A 21786-nucleotide genomic window follows, 5' to 3' on the forward strand; every position below is an offset into this window, starting at 1 on the left:
CACTTTCCTTTACAGAAGAGTGAAGCCAGCATGGCTAAGGCACAATCATCTGTTCGCTCTGCACCGTGCTTACTGGGAAACATCCTTTACAACGCAACTTTTACTACGCAGTGCCTTACGACGCAACTTTTACAACGCAAACCATTATAACGCATTGCGCTGGAGGGTGCTCTAGGATAGGGAATAAGTTTAATTTACTGTCCAACACCTTCCCTAGTGTCCACGGGGCCTGGAGTTGGAATAGTAAATTAAACTATTCACTATCCAGCGCCCCAAAGCACTATGCGTTGTAAAGGTATTCGTTGTAAATACCGCGTTGTAAAGGCATGCGATGTAAAAGTATGCGTTGTAACGTCATACATCCGTGCTTACTTATCACCTCTAAGGCTCTCAAAATTTCTCCCGGGAAAGCAGTGTAATAAGCGTAACCTTGTGGCAGCTTCAGACATCCACATGTTTAAGGACTGTCCTATTATTATGCTCTTTTGGGATGAGGTAAAGACTACCCTGGAATCGATTTTAAGTATACCATTGAACATCACTCTTCCATTAATAATCTTTGGATTGGAGGAAAGTGTAACCGGCCAGGCAAAGACTTTTCTTTTCTATTCTATCATCCTGGCAAGACAACAAATATGTAAATATTGGGTGGATTCTAAAGCTCCAACGCACGCTGCCTGGTTAATGTTGTTGTATGAAACCTCAAAGACAGACATGGCTAGATCGTGTAGTAAAAAAAATCTGTCCTTTTCCCCCCGGGTCCTATGATTATGCTGACTGTGCTCTAGGGACCCTGGGACGTGGCCCCCCTCGAAACAGAATCCCGGGTCAGTCAGGTTGAATACCGTTGGCTGGAGCAAAAGGGCTTCGCCCATCTCTTTCCGTTTCCAAGCTTGAGATTTGGTCTCCCGCCAACTAACAAATCGTGCCTGGGAAAAGACATGAAGGGTGAAAGACCCCCACGTTTTTCAAGGCAGACATGCATGGTGGTTGGCTTTTCTTTGTGGATGGAGGTTAAGGCAAATGAGGAAAAAAAAAAAGAGTTTCTGATATTTGGTATTCTGCAATACTACCTCAAATGTGATTAACCAATTGGTAAGATGTATTGTATATTATTCAGCACTGCTTTATTGTTTCTAGTGATATTTTTACTTTATAAAAAAAGTGGAAATGTAATGTATGAAATATGGTATGACATGTAGAGCTCTCGGTTGTACTTTGTATTATTGTAATGAAAGGAGTTTTTAAATAGTTTGTAGATAGTAACATGGTAAAAGAATTAGTTTTGGCTTTCTGAAATTATCCAGGCAGTATTATTGTACTGAACTTTTCATTGAGGCACTACTCATCTAGTCATACATTCTCTCAGGCACTACCCACTACCCATCCATTGGTATGTTTCTTTGATATATGATGCCACTTTTAAAAGGTACAGCCACATGCATGCATGCTTTCTGGAATATTGTGAGACTTTTAACAGATTGATTGAAAAGGTTGCTGATTTGTATTAGCTGATGCCCAACACTCTGTGTAGTCCCTGAATAGTGAAGCTGCAGTCCAAAAGTGAGGTTTGAGACATGTTGACAGAGGGATTAGTGATTAGCTTAGATGGTGTTGGTCTGTGGATATGTATACTTCAAGTATGCCACATAATTGTAGGTGTCTTTTCAAAAGGGGAAGTGCACTCTTTCAAGTTTAAGGGACTTTTTAGTCTTATGACTATGTGGCTGTGTGCACATGTAGTCTCTCCCGTATTATACCTAAATAGATGATAGAAGAATAAAACTCAGGGAAACATGTATTTGTGTGTTTCTTTTACATATAATGCCACTAGGAAATGGCACAGACACACGCATATTATGTAATCCTCAGACATTAACCACAGATTTGTGCAAAGATCCAGGCACTACTATCCCACTGAAAGATTCAGTCAGGCACTACCCATGCTCTCATCTACTCACTCAGGTGCTACCGTTGCCCTCATAGAATGTCCCAAGCATTACTCTTACATTCATTTCTCTCATGTACTTCTCATACATTCATACATTCATACAATCATTGAGTTACTAGAACTGCAGTCATAGAATCAGTGCCCATGCACTTTTTTTTGTTCTTTCAAGCACTATTCATACACTCTTGTCTTCAACCATGCATTAGCCTTGCACTCATGGTTTGTGTAAGGTATTTCCCCTGCACTGATCTAATCACTAATTCAGTACTGCTGCTCTCATGCAATCACCCAGGCAGTACTGTTGCACTGAACTATTCACCCAGGTGCTACCCATCTAGTCATCCATTCTCCCAGGCACTACCCAGTACCCATCTATTTGTATGTTTCGTTGATATATGATGCCACTTTTAAAAGTTACAGACACGTGCATGCATACTCTCTGGAATATGGTGAGACACATTGAAAAACTTTGCTTTGTATTTGGCAGGGCCCAAGACTCTAAGTAGTTGCTGAATTGTGAAGGTGCAGTCCAAAAGTGAGGCTTAAAATATGTTGGCAGAGGGTTTAGTGATTAGGTTAGCTTACATATGCAGATGTACACTTCCAGTATGCTGCATAATTTTAGGTGTCACTTTAAAATGAGAAGTGTAGTCTGTAAAGTTTAAGGGACTTTTTAGTCTTATGACTGAGGTATGTGTCTGCGTGCTTATGTATTCTCTCATGTGTTATGTCAAAGAGTACACAGGTATCTGTATGTTTCTTTTAGATATGATGGCATTAGGAAAATGCACAGACACGTGCATGCTATGTAATCCCTCAGATATTGACCATAGATTTGTGTAATCATGCAGGTACTACTATCGCACTCAAAAATTCAGTAAGGCAATACCCATGCATCATCAACTCAACCTGGTACTACTTATGCACTGATAGAATGTCCCAAGCATTACCCTTACACTCTTATTTTCTCTCAGGTGCTTCCCATTCAGTCATACACTCATCTAGTTGCTACCACTGCTGTCATAGAATCACTCAGGCGGTACCCATGCATTTTTGTTATTCTTTCAAGCAATACTGATACACTCATGTCTTTAACCATGTGTTAGCCTTGCACTCATGGTTTGTCTAAGGTATGTCCCCTCCACTGATCTAATCACCCATTCAGTACTGCTGCTCTCGTGCAATCACTCAGGCAGTACTCTTGCACTGAACTGCGTGAGAAATTTCTTGGGGATTGAGGCAACCGGGACAGCACACCTCGCGATGCATCTGGCTGGCATCAGTATTCAGGGTCCTGGTTGGCCTCACTACAGCTGCTGCCGGGACCCTTGAAATCATGCTCCTGTTCTCCCTGCAGGCGGAGCAGCACTGAACCTGCCCTGTTTCAGCAGCTCACTCAACACCAGGTACCTGCCCTCCTGCTCAGCCTTTAAATGTTCCAGGCAGGCAGCCTAGCCTCACCCTGCCTGCCTGCCTTTCTGATGCGCTCAAAGGCAATCTGGCTTGCAGAATGTAGCTTGGTGTGGCACAGCTTGACGCTATACTGTATGGTATAGAAGGCCACGGTGCAGCTCATGATGGGCTCCCTCGGGGAGGTAAGTGGAAGCAGTAAATACAATAATTGTACTTAGTTTTACTGAGCATACATTGTGCTGAGAACTCTGGGGTGTCTCTGCCAGTTGGCCCCTAAGCAGGACTGTTCTGTGTCTCAGCCATATTTGGGAAAACCCGGCGCAGAGACCAGCTTCTACATGTTCAGGTGACCCCCCCCATCTGTCCCATGTTGGGATTATAATAAAGCCGCCAATATGGGCTGCGCAGTACTAGGGTGATGCTAAGCAGAGGGGCCACCATGGAGTAGGAGTGGGTGAAACTCCACAGAATCTTGCTGAGTTTTTATGTAACTCTGCAGAATTCCACTGAGTGAAACTCAGCGGCATATGCCCATTCCTAGTTAAGAGCAGACTTTCACATTATTTTGCAGGGAAAGGATTCAGTGGCGAAACTGAGGGCATGCTAGTCAACACTAGTAGAGTGAAATCTTTATGACAGGTGTAAAATGAGCTAAAGATTAGCCGGTACAAGAAACTGGTCCTTGGAACAAAGAAGGAAAGATCCCACCCGGACCTGTAAAATGGCCTTATCAGAAGAAATCCGGTGGAGGAAAGTTGGCTTGGCAATCACATTTGATTTTCGACAAGGATGGATCATGTTGCTTAGGCGAGTCTCTGATTTGCCCGATAACTGTGATGATAGCTGTTGCTATACTAGAGGCATCAAAGACCTTTTCTGCATAAAATGCCCATTTAGTCTTACCAATAGTCTGCTTATAAAAATAGCTGGAGCGCAGCCATTTTGATTTCATGGTTGGATAGTAATTTTGCCATCAACTGTGCTCGTTGGTTCAACAAGAATATTTTAATTGGGCCTGGGTGGTAAATTCTGGTCCTGCTCGCGGAATTAGCAGAATTTGGGTAATTTGGCGTTCCGCGGAGAACGCGAAATTGCCCAAAATTCTGCTTTACGCGACTTCGCGAAATTCTTTGCTTGTTCGCGTTCTCAAATGCGTGTTTGCAAGATATTTCCACCAGCATGCAAACAGCGATTGCGAACCGTAAAAAAGCACCACGAACAGGCAATTCCATGTGTTCGCGGAATTTCTTTGTGTTCGTGGAGATTTTTTACAGTTTCGCGCAGATTTGCGTAACGTGATTACGCAAATCACTGATCCTAGGATGAGGACTTCCGTTTTGTCTGAGTTCAGTTTTAGACGGCTGTATAGAAGCTGAAGCCAGTAATTAAATCCTCATTAGCTGGAAATTTGTTTTACAGCCGATCAGGGTGATATGCAGCTGTTTGGAGAGCTGTTGATTATAGGAATAGATGAAAAAATGTAAACGTTTCTGATATAAATCGAGGTTTAAAATTATCCACAACTGTAGATCAAGAGAATGCTCTGGAACAAATACATTTAGTAAAGCTGTGCGACTATAGGGAGAAAAACAACAGGGCTTAATCTGTGATGAAGAAAATGGCAGCATATCTTGGCGTGGATGGACGCAGACAGGCTTGCCTTTGGTCCTAAACACCGGCACTTGAAATTGCACATTTGCTTGACAGCATAACAACGAGTGTGTCAACCAAGATGGTTTACTAATAAAGGCATACTGACTAGAAGACAAATGGCAGAGAACTGTGGTCGAGATTACAGATATCATGGATACCCACAAACATTTTCCCAGGAGCAAAAAAGTATGGACTTTGATGTGACTGAGACCTACACAGATGCTCACATAAGTCAGAGTCAAGGACATAGGTGGTAATGTAGGCGTAGGAGAGAAAACTGGGTGCTAGAGTTATTTTGAGGGTTTCATTTTATACTGCTCCCTACCTTAAGGGCCTAGTCTCTAGAAGAAACAACTACCTTTGGTAAATCACGTGTACAAAGGAAGTGACTTGATTACGGATTTCCGAATGAAATAGAACATAAAGCCTGGCAATCTCCTATGCCTTTAGCCAGGAAGGGTGCGATGTACCTGGGTTTTATGGATCTGTCCACAGCTTTTGATCTAGTCAATAGATCAAAGCTGTGGACTATCCTGCTGGGTATGGGTATTGACCCTGGTTTGGTATTTTATATGGCCGATTTGCACCGGGATCTTTATGCTAATGTGAGAATGTCCCAAGAGGGTATTTGTACTAGACATTTTAAATCAGGGAGAGGGGTGAGGCAAGGATGTATCCTTGCCCCTCTTCTGTTTACATTGTACATTAACGCCCTTGAAAATTCATTGTCATCAGCCACATTGGACGTCCCGCGTATAGGTAGCACTGCTATCTCGGTGCTCCTATACGCGGACGATGCGGTTTTGCTTGCCCGCACCCCGATTGGCCTGCAACGGCTATTGCACTCCTTTGGAGAATTTATGTCCTCATTGGGCCTGTTGGTTAATTCCTCAAAATCCCAAGTCATGGCTATGGGGTACCACACCAAGAAACTAAGAACTTTTTATTGCAGGAGGACTGAATTACACAAAGTGAAATCCTTCACATATTTGGGGGTCTTATTTGACAAGAATTGCTCATGAGCCCCTCAAAGATCGCCTAAAAAAATGCCCTAGTTTGCGGGGGTTCTGCCTTGCTTAACCTGACCAAGCGCGTAGGTGGTAGACCTTTTGAGGCAATCCTAAAGATATACAAAGCAAAATGTATAGCCCTAACACTCATTTTGAACTTGTAAAGGCACAGAAGTGTTTTTAAAAGGTGTGTTGGAACCTTTGTATTTTTGCTTGCTGCAGGAAATGTTGCAATATCAGGGACATCAGCAATAAAAAAAACAGCCCACACGACTATAAAACAGGTCCACAAACAGCCATACAAACGGCCCACACACTGACTTTTCAGACCAGCATATCAGGCACGATCTGATTGCCCAGTGGAAGGGGGTAAGCCGGTGAAGGCTCAAGCCAAGCACAAGGCAGATTCCTGGCTCTGGCTCGGCTCGAAGTTCTCTTGGATCCTCGAGCCCAGAACGAGCTGACCCTTCACATGGCTATGGTCTCCCACCCATTCTCTACCCTCACGTGCCAAGAATTAAAGACAAAGCATTAACTTTTGATAGAAAACAAGACATAGAGAAGAGATACTGATCTAGCGGCTGAATTGCACAATATGAAAGCAGAAAAACTGGGGTCAATCTAGGCTTCCTAGCTTGACCAAACTGTATGATCCTAGGAAATTGTTTATTTCAGCCTTACCTCCTTTTTCTTCATTATGAAATACAAGCAGATCAGGACGTGCACTGTACAAATACATCTTGTGTTTGATTTAATAGACTATAATGTTTTTCCATATATAACAACCATCTAGGCCACAGGGAGCGTGCATCTGACAACTAACTTACCTCTTTGTTCACTGGTACTGTCATCAGACATGGTGGAGGGCATGAATGTTTTTAAAACAATGACTTTATAATACATGCCACTTATTGCATTGATATAATCTGGTGTACTAAGGTGAAATACTTTCAAACGTTATAAGAATACACTTTTTTGAATTTTGAAGTAACTAAATCATATTTTCAGTTGTTATTTGTGTGATGCCTTTAAATATGAAGGTGTTCCTACAGTAAGTGGTGCAGGACACACCAGTGCTTCCTTTCGTCCGATTCATTAAGTTGTAACAATAATTTTTAAAGATGTTTAAAGAGCAAACTTCCATAAACACAATGATTTAAATATTTTCCCCATATACCCACATAATAAATTAATACGAATGCCCAATACCACACTCTCTCACACACACACTGGTGCAAACAACTTCAAACAAAATAAATCATTTGAATTAGACGTTCATTCTATGTGCAGCCTTGGACTGCTAAGAGCTGGCTGAAGGCATTACTTACCCACTTGTGTTGGGATTTCTTTTCTGTTGTCCAATTCGGCATGGAACTAGAGAACAAATGAGACAAAATGGAAAGGAGGTTTCACTATCTTACTATACCCACAATGTACACGATCACAAAGAAACGTAGGTAATGCCATCTTTCATCAGATTAATTTAAATTGCCTCCAAGGTGACTTACTAGGATGGGTGACATTAGCAACTTTGGTGGGATGGAACTGTATGGTGAGGGTGTAAAGAATAGGTGATTTAGGGGCAGGTTGCGAAGTGAGGGCGGATGTTGCGGATGCTGCTTTAGGCGTGAGGAGAGAGAGGGTGCGCTGCTGACTGTCAGGTTGCAGAGAGGCCTAACTGTTCCAGTCCTATCCTTGTCCTGATCTTTGAGTTGTTGATCCCTGACTCTCTGTCTGGGGGTCCCCTGCTGCTACAGAGGCCTGAGTGGTGGTTTTCCTCTTTCTTATTCCTTGGGTTTGTATCTTTGATAACTCAAAGTTATTATTTTTGTACTTTTGTCTGTCCATCTATCCTTCCGAATAGAGAATTGATTGATGCATATGTCTGTTGTCCCTTCATCTATCCCCTCCATGCAACGTATGTTTCTTGAGATTTATTATTTGTCAGCTGTGTTTAGAGTGTAAACTCTATCATGAGGTATTTCTAAGAGTTTTGCATTCGAGTTAGATAACATTTAACAACTTACAAACAAAGTGTCTGTGATTATTTGTGTCTGTTTATTATTTGAGTGACTTTTACCTTCAATTCTTCAACTAATTAATCCATCGACCAAGAAGATGGAAAGTTGAACAAAAGGTTTACTGTGAAGAATGCAAACAGTCTAAACTTTTGAACAGCTGAGTATGAATTGGTTAGGAATTTGCAAACTGGACACAAGCGCAACAGGGACTTTGGGTGAATGCGTATGGGCCAAAACAAAATGAAATAATTGAATGTTGGTCCCTGTCCAAATTATTGGGTCGGTGCTGGATCAGTAACATGCTATCACTCACACTACAAGAGAACCAATGGCTGAAGTGGAATAACCTATTGCCCCATGTTGTATGCTTTTGTTAGTGGAAGCAACATTTGAAAGTTGAACATTGTCGCGTAGAAGAGCTGGTAGACTGTGCGCCCAGTGTACTCCCTAAAGACGCCCACCTGATGTCAGGAGATGGAGATAGGGGTCTGATGGAGGGGCTTGTATATCTCTGGTTATGAAAATGCACTGTTAGAGTGACATGTTTCCACTGCTGTTTCAGAGGAAGCTGTTTGTCTGGGTATCTCTTAACGACAACCACCTCAGAGGCGTAATAATGGCCCCTGCAGCCCCGGGGTGAGGGGTGCGGGGGCAGGTACACTTACTCTGGAGGGGTCCAATCCACTTCTGAAGCCTTCTCGCAAAGACTGCAGGACAAAATACTCCAGCTGCTGCCAGACTGAATTAAACCTGCTGTAGGTGATGGCATATCCCAGCGCAGTGAAATGCTCTCAAGGAACTTGCGAAATACATCACTGTTGTTGGCAGAGAAGGCCCCCTGGGGAAAGGCAACCTCCAAGTCTCTTTATATCAGAGACAAAGGAAACTACAGCAGAGCCCAGGGTGAGAGAATGCAAGACAGCACAGGGAAGGAGAAAGGCAACCTAGTAAAGCGGACACTTTAGAGGCACAGGTGAGAGGGAGGAAATGACATACGAAGGGCGAGAATTCGTGTGAGGTGATAAAGAACAGCTTACAGAAAGAGGTGGAGACATGGGGGAGAGGTGAGAAAAAGACAGATGACAGAGGAGACATGTGTGAGACAGAAATAGGCAAGAGATAGTAGCCAGTGACTGATAGTAGACCGATGATAAAGAAGCAGGCAAGTGAGAAAGGAACAGGGGAGAGGGACAGACAAGACACATGTGTGAGAAAAAGACAGGTGTATACCAGAGAGAGAGATAGAAGGGGAGGCCAGTGATAGAGGTACAAAAGAGACTGCGAGGAGAAAATGAAATAGCTGAGAGAGAGAAAGAGAAACAGAGAGTGAATGAGATGGGGGTTGGTAAAGAGACAGCCACGTAATAAAGGACAACTGAGAATATCAATGTGGAGACACATGTGAAAGAGTTAACAAACAGGTGAGAGACAGCTATAGATAGAAGTGGAAAAAGTGATAGAGCTACAACAGTAAGAAAGATACCGCTGAGAATGAGAGAGAGACAGTTGTTAGGAAAGAGATAGGTTATACACAGCTGAGAGATATAGGAGAGAAATTTGTGAACGAGAGGTGATAAAGACATGGGGCTAGATGTATCAAGCCGTTTGTGATTCGCAAAGGCCGGAATTCGCAGAATTCCGGCGTTCGCGAATCGCAAACGGTCTTTTTGCATGTTTTGACATGTAACAAAAATTCGCAAAATAATGAAACGCAAAAATTTGCAATTCCTTATTTTGCTTAAGCATTTAAGGAATCTCAATTTTGCGATTCCTTAAATGCTATGTATGTAGCATTTTGGAATTGCGAATTTAGGTTAAGAAATCGCAAATTACCACCAACTTGTAGTTGGTGGTAATTTGCAAATTCTTTTAAAAATGCACAATTTGGCATTTGTGAAGGTGGCATGTGACGCACATACATGCCCATAGGGCATGTAGGTGCGCCATATGCACACACATGTAAACTTCAGGGGTGCAGCAGGGTGTCCTTGAGACACCCCCTGCACCCTTGAAATTATTCTCAATTTGCGATTAGCAAATTACGATTCGCAAATTGAGAATTATTTCACAATCATTCCTATAGGCCTCCTGGCCCATAGGAATGAATGGGAAATTATTCGCAAATAAGGAAGAATAAGAAATCGCTAAAAAATTGCGAATTTCTACATACATCCCATTTTGCGTTTTCTAAATAGCGATTCCTTAAAAATCGCTATTTAGAAATCGCAAAAGGGTATGTTGATACATCTACCCCTTAGAGGCATATGGGAAAGAGACAGCTCCAAGGACACACCGAGGTGGGCATGGGAGAGGGCGAAAGACTGGGAGGGAAAGATAGGTAAGCAAGGCACTTTTGATGAGGAAGAGACATAAGTGAAAAAAGAACGGCAGAGAAGAAGGGACAGACAGAGAGAGATAGGGAGGATACAGGGATTTGAGAGAGATGAACAGAGGTGAAACAACTGAGAGAGGTACAAAGGGCAGCAGATGAGAGAGGTGACAAAGAGACACATGAGAAAGCAATAGCCCAAGAGAGGGATGAGAAAGAGACATGCAATTTAGAGAGGAGGGGCGAGAAAGGGACAAACTAAAAGAAGTGATTGATCCACAGACATATGAGAATGGGGCAGCAGAGAGAGAGAGAGAAAGAGGGGAGAAGTAATGAACATGATAAAAAGACCGGTGACAAAGACACAGTGGGGGAGAGAGAGTGAAGTAAATCTAGAGACAGATACAGGTGAGAAAGAGCTGAGGGAGTGGCAGAGTGAGCGGGAGATAGGAGAGAACATGGTGATACAGACAGGTTAGAAAGAGAGCAAAGCGGCGGAGAGGTAACCAGTTGATAAAGAGACAGACATGATATAATTGATATAAAGAGACAGGTAAGGGGAAAGGTAAACAAGAGGTAATAAAGAGATAATTATGTGAGCGAGAGGTCGGTGAAAAAGAGTGGGGGAAGGGGTGGAAGAGGTAATAGAGAGAGATGTAATCAGGAAACAACTGATAGAGAAAGGGAGTGGTGATGACAAAGAGACATGAGAAAGAGAGAGGGGTGAGAGTGGAAAACAGGTGACAAAGAGATGAGTAATATGGAAGAGTGAAAAGACAGACAGCAGAGTGGAGGAGAGATGAGAAAATTAGCACGGAAGAGAAGGGGTAACATGTGGAGGAGTGCAACATAAAAGGGGAAAAGTAACCATATTCTACTACAAATATAGATTAACATCCTGGTGTTATATTATGGAGAATTTATATGTGTGTAGAGTGTTAGCCACTATACAAAGAACAGCATCACCCAATAGAGCAGTGACTTATCCTTAGCTATACGTTTTCTTGAAATGGCTGGTTTGTATAGCAAAATCAAAAATGGGGGGAGGCAGAGGGAAATGCTAGGTCCACCCTCCTGATGCAATGGTAGACCTACAAAATCCGCGATGTCGGATAGGGAACCTAGCAGAAGAAAGAATGGATTTTCGCCCAATCGGAGTTGGAAATTCTGTTGGAAAGGAGAAATGTCCTTACTATATATAGTGCTCCTACGTACCGTCGCAAGTCGTAGCACGCCTCAGTCCGCAGCGGATTGAGATGGACCCTATGATGAAGCATGTCACCGTGGAGAAACCCTGGTGAGTGCGGGGACTCAAGAAAGGACATTTCTCCTTTCCAACAGATTTTCCAACTCAGATTGAGCGAAAATCCATTCCTGGTTTGTATAGCTTCCAGTTGCCTAGATATCAGAAGGCAAATTTATTATAGGGAAACCACATAGATTGAAAGATGGCTTTTATAGTATTTCAAAGAGATAAGTCTCATTGGAGCTGAATTCCTCAAATGTCTTCTGGGGCAGTATCTTTTAATGACTTTTTAAGGCACAAATGGCCTTTGTAATAAATAGCTCCATGGGCCAGGTACAGAAGTTTTACGTCTATGGATCCCAACATAATGTGGTTTATTCACTCTGTAAATCAATCACACAGCTTGGTCTTGAGCTATCTGGAACATATAAATCTGCCCAGCAGTTATCTTGACATGAAGAACATTGTCACAGTCCATACAAAATAAAAGGATAACCCTCATAAATGCCGCCCTTTTTGTTGAGCCCAATAATGGAAGAATATTTCTGGTCAGTCTTAACTAAAACTTTTACATCTGTCCTAATTTGGGGAAATAAAGAGAATTGATGTCCAGGTTGAATAGCACTCTCTCTGTCATTACTGTTAATTGCCTGTTTTTTGCTGTTTTTCTCTTTTTTTTCTTCTGTTTTCCTGTTTTGCCTTGGCCTTTTCCCCCGCCTCTGCTGCCCCCAGGTCCCGTCGCCCCAGCGTGTTCCCTCTCCCACCTCCTGCCTCCCAGCTGCTCACCCTCCACCTGACCCCTACTTAATGGCAGCTGCTGCACGCCAAGGAGAGGAGGACCTCTGACATCCTGGTCAAGGTAACTGCTCTCCCCTTGTGAAGCTCCGCCGTTAAGGCACTGCCCTTAGCGACTTCTGGTGATCCAGGTAAGGTGTTCAAGGCCCTCCTCCACCCACAGGCTCCTGCCTTTGCCTCAACCCTGGTGGTCTAGTGGAAGAGCATGCTCTTCCGCTAGTCTGCGCTGTGTTTGTCATCCTCTTTCTGTTTTTGGCTCTCCCTTTGCCTGTTTTTGTTTTTGTTCGGTCTTTTCCTTCTGTTGTCCTGTGTTGCGTTGCCTTTTTCCCTGCCGCTGCTGCCCCGTGGCCCTTTCCCCAAGCGTGTTATCGCGTCACACCCTCCCCCGACACCTACTTAATGGCGGCCGCTATGCAGCCACGCCACGGGCAAGCCCATCTGCGCCTATCTGTACCTGTCTGAGACCCGACCGCGACCAGCAGTAGGGACCCTGGTCTCCTGATCCCCCCGCCACTACATCCCCAGCTCTCTCCATGCACTCAACCCGGGACACAACAACAACTTCCAGCTCTCGATGCCGAGCAACACTCAAGGCCGTTTCCCCTGCCTACAATGCTACCGCACCTTCACCCACCTCCGGACCCCGACAGCCACCTCTAACCCACCGGACATCACCATACACAAGCCCCTGAGCTTACAGAGACCTCGACCAATGCCAGCTATGCACCAGACATCACAACTGCCATCCTAGACGGATACAAGATCTGCACCAACCACCCAGGAGGAGGACTCGCCATCCCACACAAAAGCTCCCTCCGCCTTGCCACCTTGAACGATGCCTTCTCCACCGAACACCTGCACTTCCAGATCCAGACCAGGCCTTGTCTACAGACCCCCCCAGGCCCCATGCCACATTCACCGCCACTAACCTCATCGAACCACACGCCATGACCCCCACTGACTACACACTCATCGGAGACGTGAACGTCCACCTCGACAACCCCAGCGACCCAAACTCCACCGCCCTCCTGGACAACCTCAACTACATTGGACTGAAACAGCTCGTCACCAGGCCTACCCACAAGGCAGGACACACCCTCTACCCCATCTTCGCAGGAGGAAATAACATCCACTTCAGCCATACCATGCAAACCCCATGGATGGACCACCACTGAGTACACTTCCTCATTGACAAACCCAAGCCTCCGAAACCTGCTCCACTCCCTCCGCAAAGGAACTGGAGCAAAGTCGCAGAGTCACAGATGATCAGCTCAACTCAACCCTCAACCAGGATACCTGCACCACCGAGACAGAGGCCAACTTCGCAGCCAGGGAACTGCACAAATGGATCTCGAACTGCGCAGGCAAGCTCACCCCCTAAGCAACTCTGACTGACAGCACCCCTGGAAGGCCACCTGGTTCACCACCGACCTCCAAGATGCCAGACGCACCTGAAGACATCTTGAGAAGAACTGGAGAAACAGCAAAACCCTGAAAGCCCACACCACCTACAAGAACACCAACGCATCATGACCACCAAAAGAACCTTCATCTAAAACAAAATCCTAGCCAACTCCAGCAACTACAAGGAACTCCTCAGTGCTATCCAGAAATTCACCAAGCTACCCAGCGAAACTACGGACATAACCTCTTTCCAGGACCTCTGCAAAAAGCTCGGAGCTTACTTCCATCTGAAAATCAAGAGCCTCTATGACAACTTCAACAGTTATACACCTGACTCCGCAACCATTCCCCCCTCGGGCAACGCCAGCCAGCCCACCATCTCCTCCTGCACACCGGTCATGACCGGAGAGACCACCTCAACCATGAAAGGCATCCACTCGGGCCTCCACTGACCCCTGGCCTCCCAATATCTTCCACAGAGCCGCCACTGCCATCGCTCCAGAACTACCACACTCCATCAACGCCACCTTCAAGACAGGCACCTTCTCCGATGACTGGAAATGCGCAGAAGTCAGACCCCTAATCAAGAAGCTCTCAGCAGATCCCACTGACCTCAAGTACTACCAGCCCATCTCCCTCCTCCCCTTCATGGCAAAAGTCGCTGAAAAGACCATCAACCCTCAACTAACAAGGTTCATCGAAGATAACTCCATCCTCAACTCCTCCCAGTCTGGATTCCGCAGCAACCACAGCACTGAGACCGCCCTACTCGCTACCACAGATGATATTTGCACCCTCCTCAACCATGGAAACACCGCGGCCCTGATCCTACTTGACCTTTCAGCAGCATTCAACACCGTCTCCGAGTACACATTCGCCACCAGACTCCATGATGCCGGCATACAAGGAACATCCCTCGACTGATCCGCTCGTTCCTCATCGGCAGAACCCAAAGAATCAGACTGCCACACTTCCTCTCCAAACCCATAGAAATCAGTTGCAGAGTACCCCGGGGATCATCTCTCAGTCCAACCCTCTTCAACATCTACATGGCCCTCCTAACTTCCATCGTCAGACAGCACGGACTCAGCATAGTATCCTACGCCGACGACACCCAGCTCATCCTCTCCCTCACCAAGGACTCCACCACCACCACACTCAACTTCCAGGAAGGAATGAAGAACGTTGTATCCTGGATGAGCAACAGCTGTCATAAGCTCAACTCAGAGAAGACAGAAGTCCTCATCCTCAGACCCTCCCCCTCTGCATGGGACAACAGCTGATGGCCCACCACCCTTGGGAGCCCCCCGACCCCCACGGACCACACCCAAAACCTCAGCATCGTACTCGCCTCCTCCCTCTCAGGTCAATGCCGTCACCTCCAGCTACTTCAACACCCTCCGCATCCTCAGATAGACCTTCAAATGGATCCCCCCAGAGTCAAGGAAGACTGTCACCTACGCACTCATAACCAGCAGACTGGACTACGGAAACGCCCTCTATGGCGGGATCAAGCCCGTCTGCGCTCGTCCGCGCACGCCCGGGACCCGGGGCCTGTCCCCCTGGCCAACTTATTAAATACTCCGCCCTGGACTTAATGACTCTTAAACCTCCACTGAGCCATCCACTGCCTTTACCATCAGTCACGCTAAAACGCATTCAATTTTTGGGCATTTTTAAACCTCTTCCATTGATTGCTCATCCCAAACATAATACTCCCATACGTTCGGATTGTGGCCCTTTTCATAATGCAACGCACGACCTCCGTTGTATTTACTTAAATACTAGGTCACTGATTAAAAACCAAGTGGATATCTTTCTCCTACTGACCCAGGAGAAGCCGGATATCCTTCTACTGACTGAAACCTGGATCACCCCCAACTCTTTACCAGATATCCTTGCCTCACTCCCTTCGGAGTATAACATTCTCACAGCTAACCGTACCCCTGGGAAAACAGGGGGCGGAGTGGCGGCCATCATCCTTAAGACCTACCAGTTCCGAGAACTGTCCCCTCTAGTTCTCCCAGGTACTGAGAATTTAGTTATTAAATTGGACTCCGAGAGCGGGGCTCTGATATTAGTACTAATTTACCGCCCACCTCAACACATGGCTAACTTCTCCTCACTCCTAATAGAACAGTTGGCTTCGTATGTCGTCAACTACTCTAAAACTATTCTAATAGGAGACCTAAACTTTTGGTTCGACAATGTGGGAGAAGACCCCCAGGCTGCTGAGCTTAAGGACCTACTGGAGGATCTGAATCTGACCCAGCACATTCATCTCCCCACCCACCAGAAAGGTCACAGCCTCGATCAAATTTGGGCACATAACTTACCTATTCCCACACTTTCCATTTCCCCCTGCATCTGGTCAGACCACTATTTTATCCATTTTTCACTCAGAATGGGAGGGATGACCAAAACCAGGCCACCACTGGCCAAAGAGTTTCGTAAATGTAAGTCATTGGACCTTCCTGGTTTTTTAAAGACCCTGACCACTACCCTTCCTTCCTTGGGCGAGGATGCAGAATCTAGTGAAGGGGTGCTCTCAAACTGGCTACTTCAAGCAGCCGACCTTCATGCCCCTGTGGTGAGCCTTCCAAATCTACGAGGGAATGACGCCCACAAATGGTTTTCCCCTGAATTAAAATTACTTAAATTGGGGATTAGACAAAAGGAAAGGAAGTGGAGAGCAAATTACTCGTCACAAGATAGAGAAATATATTGTTCGGCAAGGAAACTCTATCAAAAAACCTTGCATCAACATAAGACCTACTACTTCTCTGCAAAAATTTTGAACTCTACGAATAGGTCCAAATATATTTTTAACATCGTGAATGAGCTCTGTGATGACAATCGAACCGCACCGTCATTAGCACCCACGCAAAAACTTTGTGATTCCTTGAACAAGTTCTTTTTCGAGAAAATCGTGACCATCAAACAGAGTATCACTAGTTCCCCCACCCGACTACCTCTGGCCGACACTTTTTACAACCCCTCTACGTTTTATGTATTTCCCCCCATCGACTCCAAAACACTATCTGAACTGATGGCACGTGTTAAGTCAGGATCACCAGATGACATTTGTCCACCTTACATAATTAAGGAGATAGCACAGGCTATCCCCCAAAGCATTCTCCCGCTCTTAAATAAATCTCTTGAACAAGGCATGGTACCTGATAGTTTTAAGCAAGCACTGTTGATCCCTTTGATATAGAAACCTGGCCTGGATCTTCATGATCCCTCAAGTTACAGGCCGATCTCCTTGTTGCCTTTTTTGTCGAAAATCCTAGAAGCACATGTTTCCAACTGTTTATCCAACTTTATCGAAAGTACAGAATATCTTGAACCCAATCAGGCAGGGTTTCGTCCCTGTCATTCTACAGAGACAGTGATTTTGGCAGTTCAGAACACCTTGCGTTGCAACGCAGACAGGGACGTCCACCAGGCACTGGTACTTCTGGATTTGTTGGCCGCGTTCGACACGGTTGACTATGCCATCTTGGTCAACCGTGTCGAACAGGACGGCCTCAGGGAACCTGCCTTGTGCTGGCTGAAGTCCTTCATCTCCAGCCGCACTCAAGCTGTGAGATTGGGAACATTCACAGCCCCCAAGAGAAAGTCCACCTGCGGAGTGCCTCAGGGATCGTCTCTGTCTCCACTTCTATTTAATTTGTATCTGCGCCCCTTACTTTACTCTTTGAAAAATTATAAGGTCACTATTTTTAATTACGCAGACGACCTGCAACTGGTGTTTCCTCTGAATTCCCTTGATGCCGTGTCGGAATTTCAACAGGTCATGTGCCACATCCAGAGACGGATGAATCTAAACCACTTGAAACTTAACCCAGGCAAGACAGAGTTGGTCCTGCCTGGGAAAAGTGAAATTAGCTGGGGGCCTCACTTTTGGCATCCTGACCTGGGTGCCCCTCCGACTAAATCTAACACTGTCAAGAGTCTAGGGGTTACTCTTAGCAACGATTTATCTCTTAAAGCCCAGATTGGAACGGTTGTATCCTCTAGTTTTTTCCAACTGCGGAAGATTAAGAACATTTCTCATTTGTTGACCCACTCTGCCCTCATTCAAGCAGTCATTGCCCTAGTCTTGTCCCGCCTAGATTATTCTAACAGTCTGTACCTAGGACTCCCAGCTGGGCAACTGAAAAGTTTACAGTATGTCCAAAAAAAGGCAGCTAGGCTTATCTATAATTTACCCAAATGGCAATCTATCAGGTCAGGACTAGTCAACCTTCACTGGTTACCAATAGGTCAGAGAGCTATATTTAAAACCGGTTGCATTATATTCAAGGCTTTACAAGGGAAAGGCCCCAAATTTATGATCAACTTGGTGTCTAAATATACCCCTTCACGCAATCTTAGATCTGCTCACAAAGATCTGTTAACTATCCCCTTAGTTAGGAGGAAGCGTCAAGGTGGTAGCTCGTTTCAGTTCTTGGCCGCCTCTTTGTGGAACTCTCTGCCTTCCTCCTTGAGACAAAGCGATAGTCTCCTCAATTTTAGACACGCCTTTAAGACCTGGCTTTTCAGACAGGCATATCCTTAGATTAGTTTTCTGACTCTCATGTTGTTGTGCTGTTGTGTTGTAGTTCCCAAAAGTTTCGATAGCGCCATGAAGCCCACGGGCGTACGTGCGCTGTATAAATTAAATTTAACATAACATCAAGAAGTCTCTACTCAGCAAGCTCAGGACAATATAGAATACTGCAGCCAGACTCGTCCTCTGCATCCCTCGACACAAACACATCAGCCAACACCTATGGAACCTCCACTGGCTCCCTGTCAAGAAGAGAGTCACGTTCAAGATACTCACCCACGCCTACAAATGCCTCCATAACACCGGACCTCAATACCTCATCGAGAGAATCTCCTTTCAAGTACAAAAGAGGAACCTCCGATCCACCAACCTCACCCTCGCAGAAACCCCACGCATCTGCAGGGCCAAAACAGGAGGAAGAGCCGTCTTCTACATCGCCGCCAAGACCTGGAACGAGCTCCTGGTCAAGATCAGACGCTGCCCATCCCTGAACATCTTCAGGAAGACACTCAAGACTTGGCTCTCCGACTGAACCAACTGAACGGAGCTGCTTACACCCCCCCCCCACCCCCCCCCACCAGCACCTTGAGACCCTCACGGTGAGTAGTGCGCTTACAATTCCCCTGACTGGTTGATTGATTTATTGATTGAGGAAAGACCGCCACAACCCGCCATCGTCTACAAAAGCTACCTCCAACTACAAACCACAGCCTTGGATGATGCACGGCCCCTTATGAAACACATCCAGTTCCAGATTCAGCCCAACCCCAAAACGACAGTCCGGGGAACACTCGCCTGCTGACTGCCCGGACCCCACTCCCCTTTCACCAATGCCATCACAGACTACATTGCTCCCCATGCCCTCGCCTCCATGGACTACATACTGTTCAGAGACCTGAACTTCCACCTAGACAACCTCAGCTGTCGCAACACCATCGCCCTCTTGGAGAACCGCACAAGCATTAGACTAAAGTAACTTATCTCCACCACCAAACACACAGCAGGACACACTCTCCACCCAGTCTCGCCAGAGGAAACAACAATCGCTTCAGCCACACCAAGGAACCCCTTCTGGATGGACCACCACTCCATCCATTTCTCCTTCTTGAAACCCACCGCCCACAATCACACGCCATGCCTCCCATTCAGAAACTGGAGAAAGTCTCAAAAGAACACCTCACCTCTGCCCTCAGCTGCACTCCACCCCTACTATGACAGATGTTAAAAAAGCAGCAAACAACCTCCACCAATACATCGCCAACTGCGCCAACTCTCTCGCCCCCTCCAGAACTCCACTAGACAAAACAACATGAAAGCCACCTGGTTTACCACGGACCTTCGAGAACCTAAGCGCTCTTGCCGATGTATGGAGAAAACGTGGAGAAACAGCAAAACCCCAGAAGCACGCTCCGCCTACAAGGCTGTCACCACAGTACACCACCTACTCATCAAATCAACAAAGAAACACTTCACCCAAGACAAAATCCCCTCCAAATCCCACAACCCCAAGGAACTGTTCGCCATCATACATAAATTCACCAGACGCAACAGCGAAATTGCAGATGTCCCTCCCTACCAAAACCTCTGCTACAAACTCAGCTCCTTCTTCTACCATAAGATCAAGACGCACTACAATAACTTCGATGACCAAGACCATGGCACTGCCCCAACAACCCTCCAGTGACACCACACACAGAAGACACCGCACAGACTATTGAAAGCATCCACTGCGGAGCACCTACTGACCCCTGCCCCTCACACATCTTCCACAGGGCCTCCACCGCCATCACACTTGAACAACAATTAACTATCAACTGCTCCATCGAGACTGCCACATCCCCGCGACTGGAAATGCGCCAAAGTCAAACACTTTCTCAGGAAGCCCTCCGCAGACCAGACAGATCTCAAGAACTTCAAGCCCATCTCACTCCTCCCTTTCGCCGCCAAAGTCATTGAGAAAGTCATCAACACCCAGCTAGCACATTTCATAGAGGCCAACAACGTCCTTGATACCGCTCAATCCAGATTCCGCAGCAACCACAGCAACGAGACCATCCTCATAGCTGCCAGCAATGACATCCGCACCCTCCTCGACCAAGGCCACACAGCCCCCCTCATCCTCTCAGCAGCCTTCGACACCGTCTTCCACTACACACTAGCCTACAGCCTCCCCGACGCTGGCATCCAGGGAACAGCCTTAGACTGTTTTTGATCAATCCTCTCAGGCAGAACACAAAGAATGATACTCCGGTCCTTCCTCTCTGAACCTACAGAGATCAGATGCAGAGTACCCCAAGGATCCTCCCTCAGCTCTTCATTGTCTACATGGCCCCCCTCACAACCATCGTCAGAAAATACAGGCTCAACATAGTTCATATGCTGATGACATCCAGCTCATCCTCTCCCTCATCAAGGAACCCAAAGTCACTAGGTTCTGTTTCCAAGACGGGATGAAAGACGTTGCAACCTGGACGAGCAGCAGTTGCCTTAAGCTCAACTTGGAGAAAACGGAAGTCCTCATCCTTGACTCCAACCCTGGGACAACATATGGTGGCACCCGCACTCAAAACCCCACCCACCCCTACAGACCACGCTTGCAACCTCATCATCATACACAACTCTTCACTCACCATGAACCGCCAGATCAAAGCTATATCCTCCACTCGTTTCAACGCCCTCCGCATACTTCGAAAGACCTTCAAATGGATCCCCCCGATGCCAGGAAGACTGTCAGCCTCACCACCAGCAGACTGGACTACAGAAGTGCCCTCTACACCTGTATCAACAAAAAACTCCTCCGCAGACTCCATGCAGTCCAGAACGCTGCAGCCAGACGCATCCTCGACAATCCACGACATGACCACTTCACCCAACACCTCTGCAACCTCCACTGGCTCCCCGTTGCTAAAATAATAATCTTCAAACTGCTCACACACACCTACAAAGCCCTCCATAATACCAGACCCCAATACCTCAACAAACGAATCTCCTTCCACTCCCCCAATAGAAACCTCCGCTCTGCTGACCTAGCCCTAGCCACAGTCCCCCGCATCCATAGGGCCAATGCAGGTGGCAGATCCTTCTCCTACATCATGGCCAAGACCTTGAACAATCTCCCCCTCCACATCATACGAAGCCCGACTCTGAACCAAATCAGAAAAGACCTCAGGGCCTGGCTCTTTGAATGACCTACAGAGTTGCTCGTACCCCACCCCAGCGCCTTAAGACACTCACAGGTGAGTAGTGCACTTCAAAAATCCCTGATTGATTGATTGACACTACACCCCAGCCAGAAATGTAAACAGGGCAGCATCGCTAGCTGTTGGAGACAGTGTGGATAAGTAGGCACAATGGCACATATGCTCTGGCACTGGCCCAAACTACAAAAAGACTGAACAAACATTATAGC

The 21786-nt window shown here is 46.2% G+C and overlaps 1 protein-coding gene across 3 annotated transcripts in view; it reads right to left on the minus strand.

Moving 5' to 3' along the window:
* The window catches only part of LOC144792677 (allantoinase, mitochondrial-like), a 410909-nt gene that overhangs the window by 168886 nt on the left and 220237 nt on the right, over positions 1-21786 (minus strand). For all 3 annotated transcript variants that reach the window (XM_078667823.1, XM_078667821.1, XM_078667822.1), the window contains exon 6: positions 7356-7401. In XM_078667823.1, the coding sequence (XP_078523949.1) occupies positions 7356-7401 (46 nt within the window). The remainder of the gene's footprint in view (positions 1-7355; positions 7402-21786) is intronic.

The sequence above is a fragment of the Lissotriton helveticus genome, chromosome 11 (assembly GCF_964261635.1).
Source record: "Lissotriton helveticus chromosome 11, aLisHel1.1, whole genome shotgun sequence".
In the NCBI taxonomy this organism is placed as follows: Eukaryota; Metazoa; Chordata; class Amphibia; order Caudata; family Salamandridae; genus Lissotriton; species Lissotriton helveticus.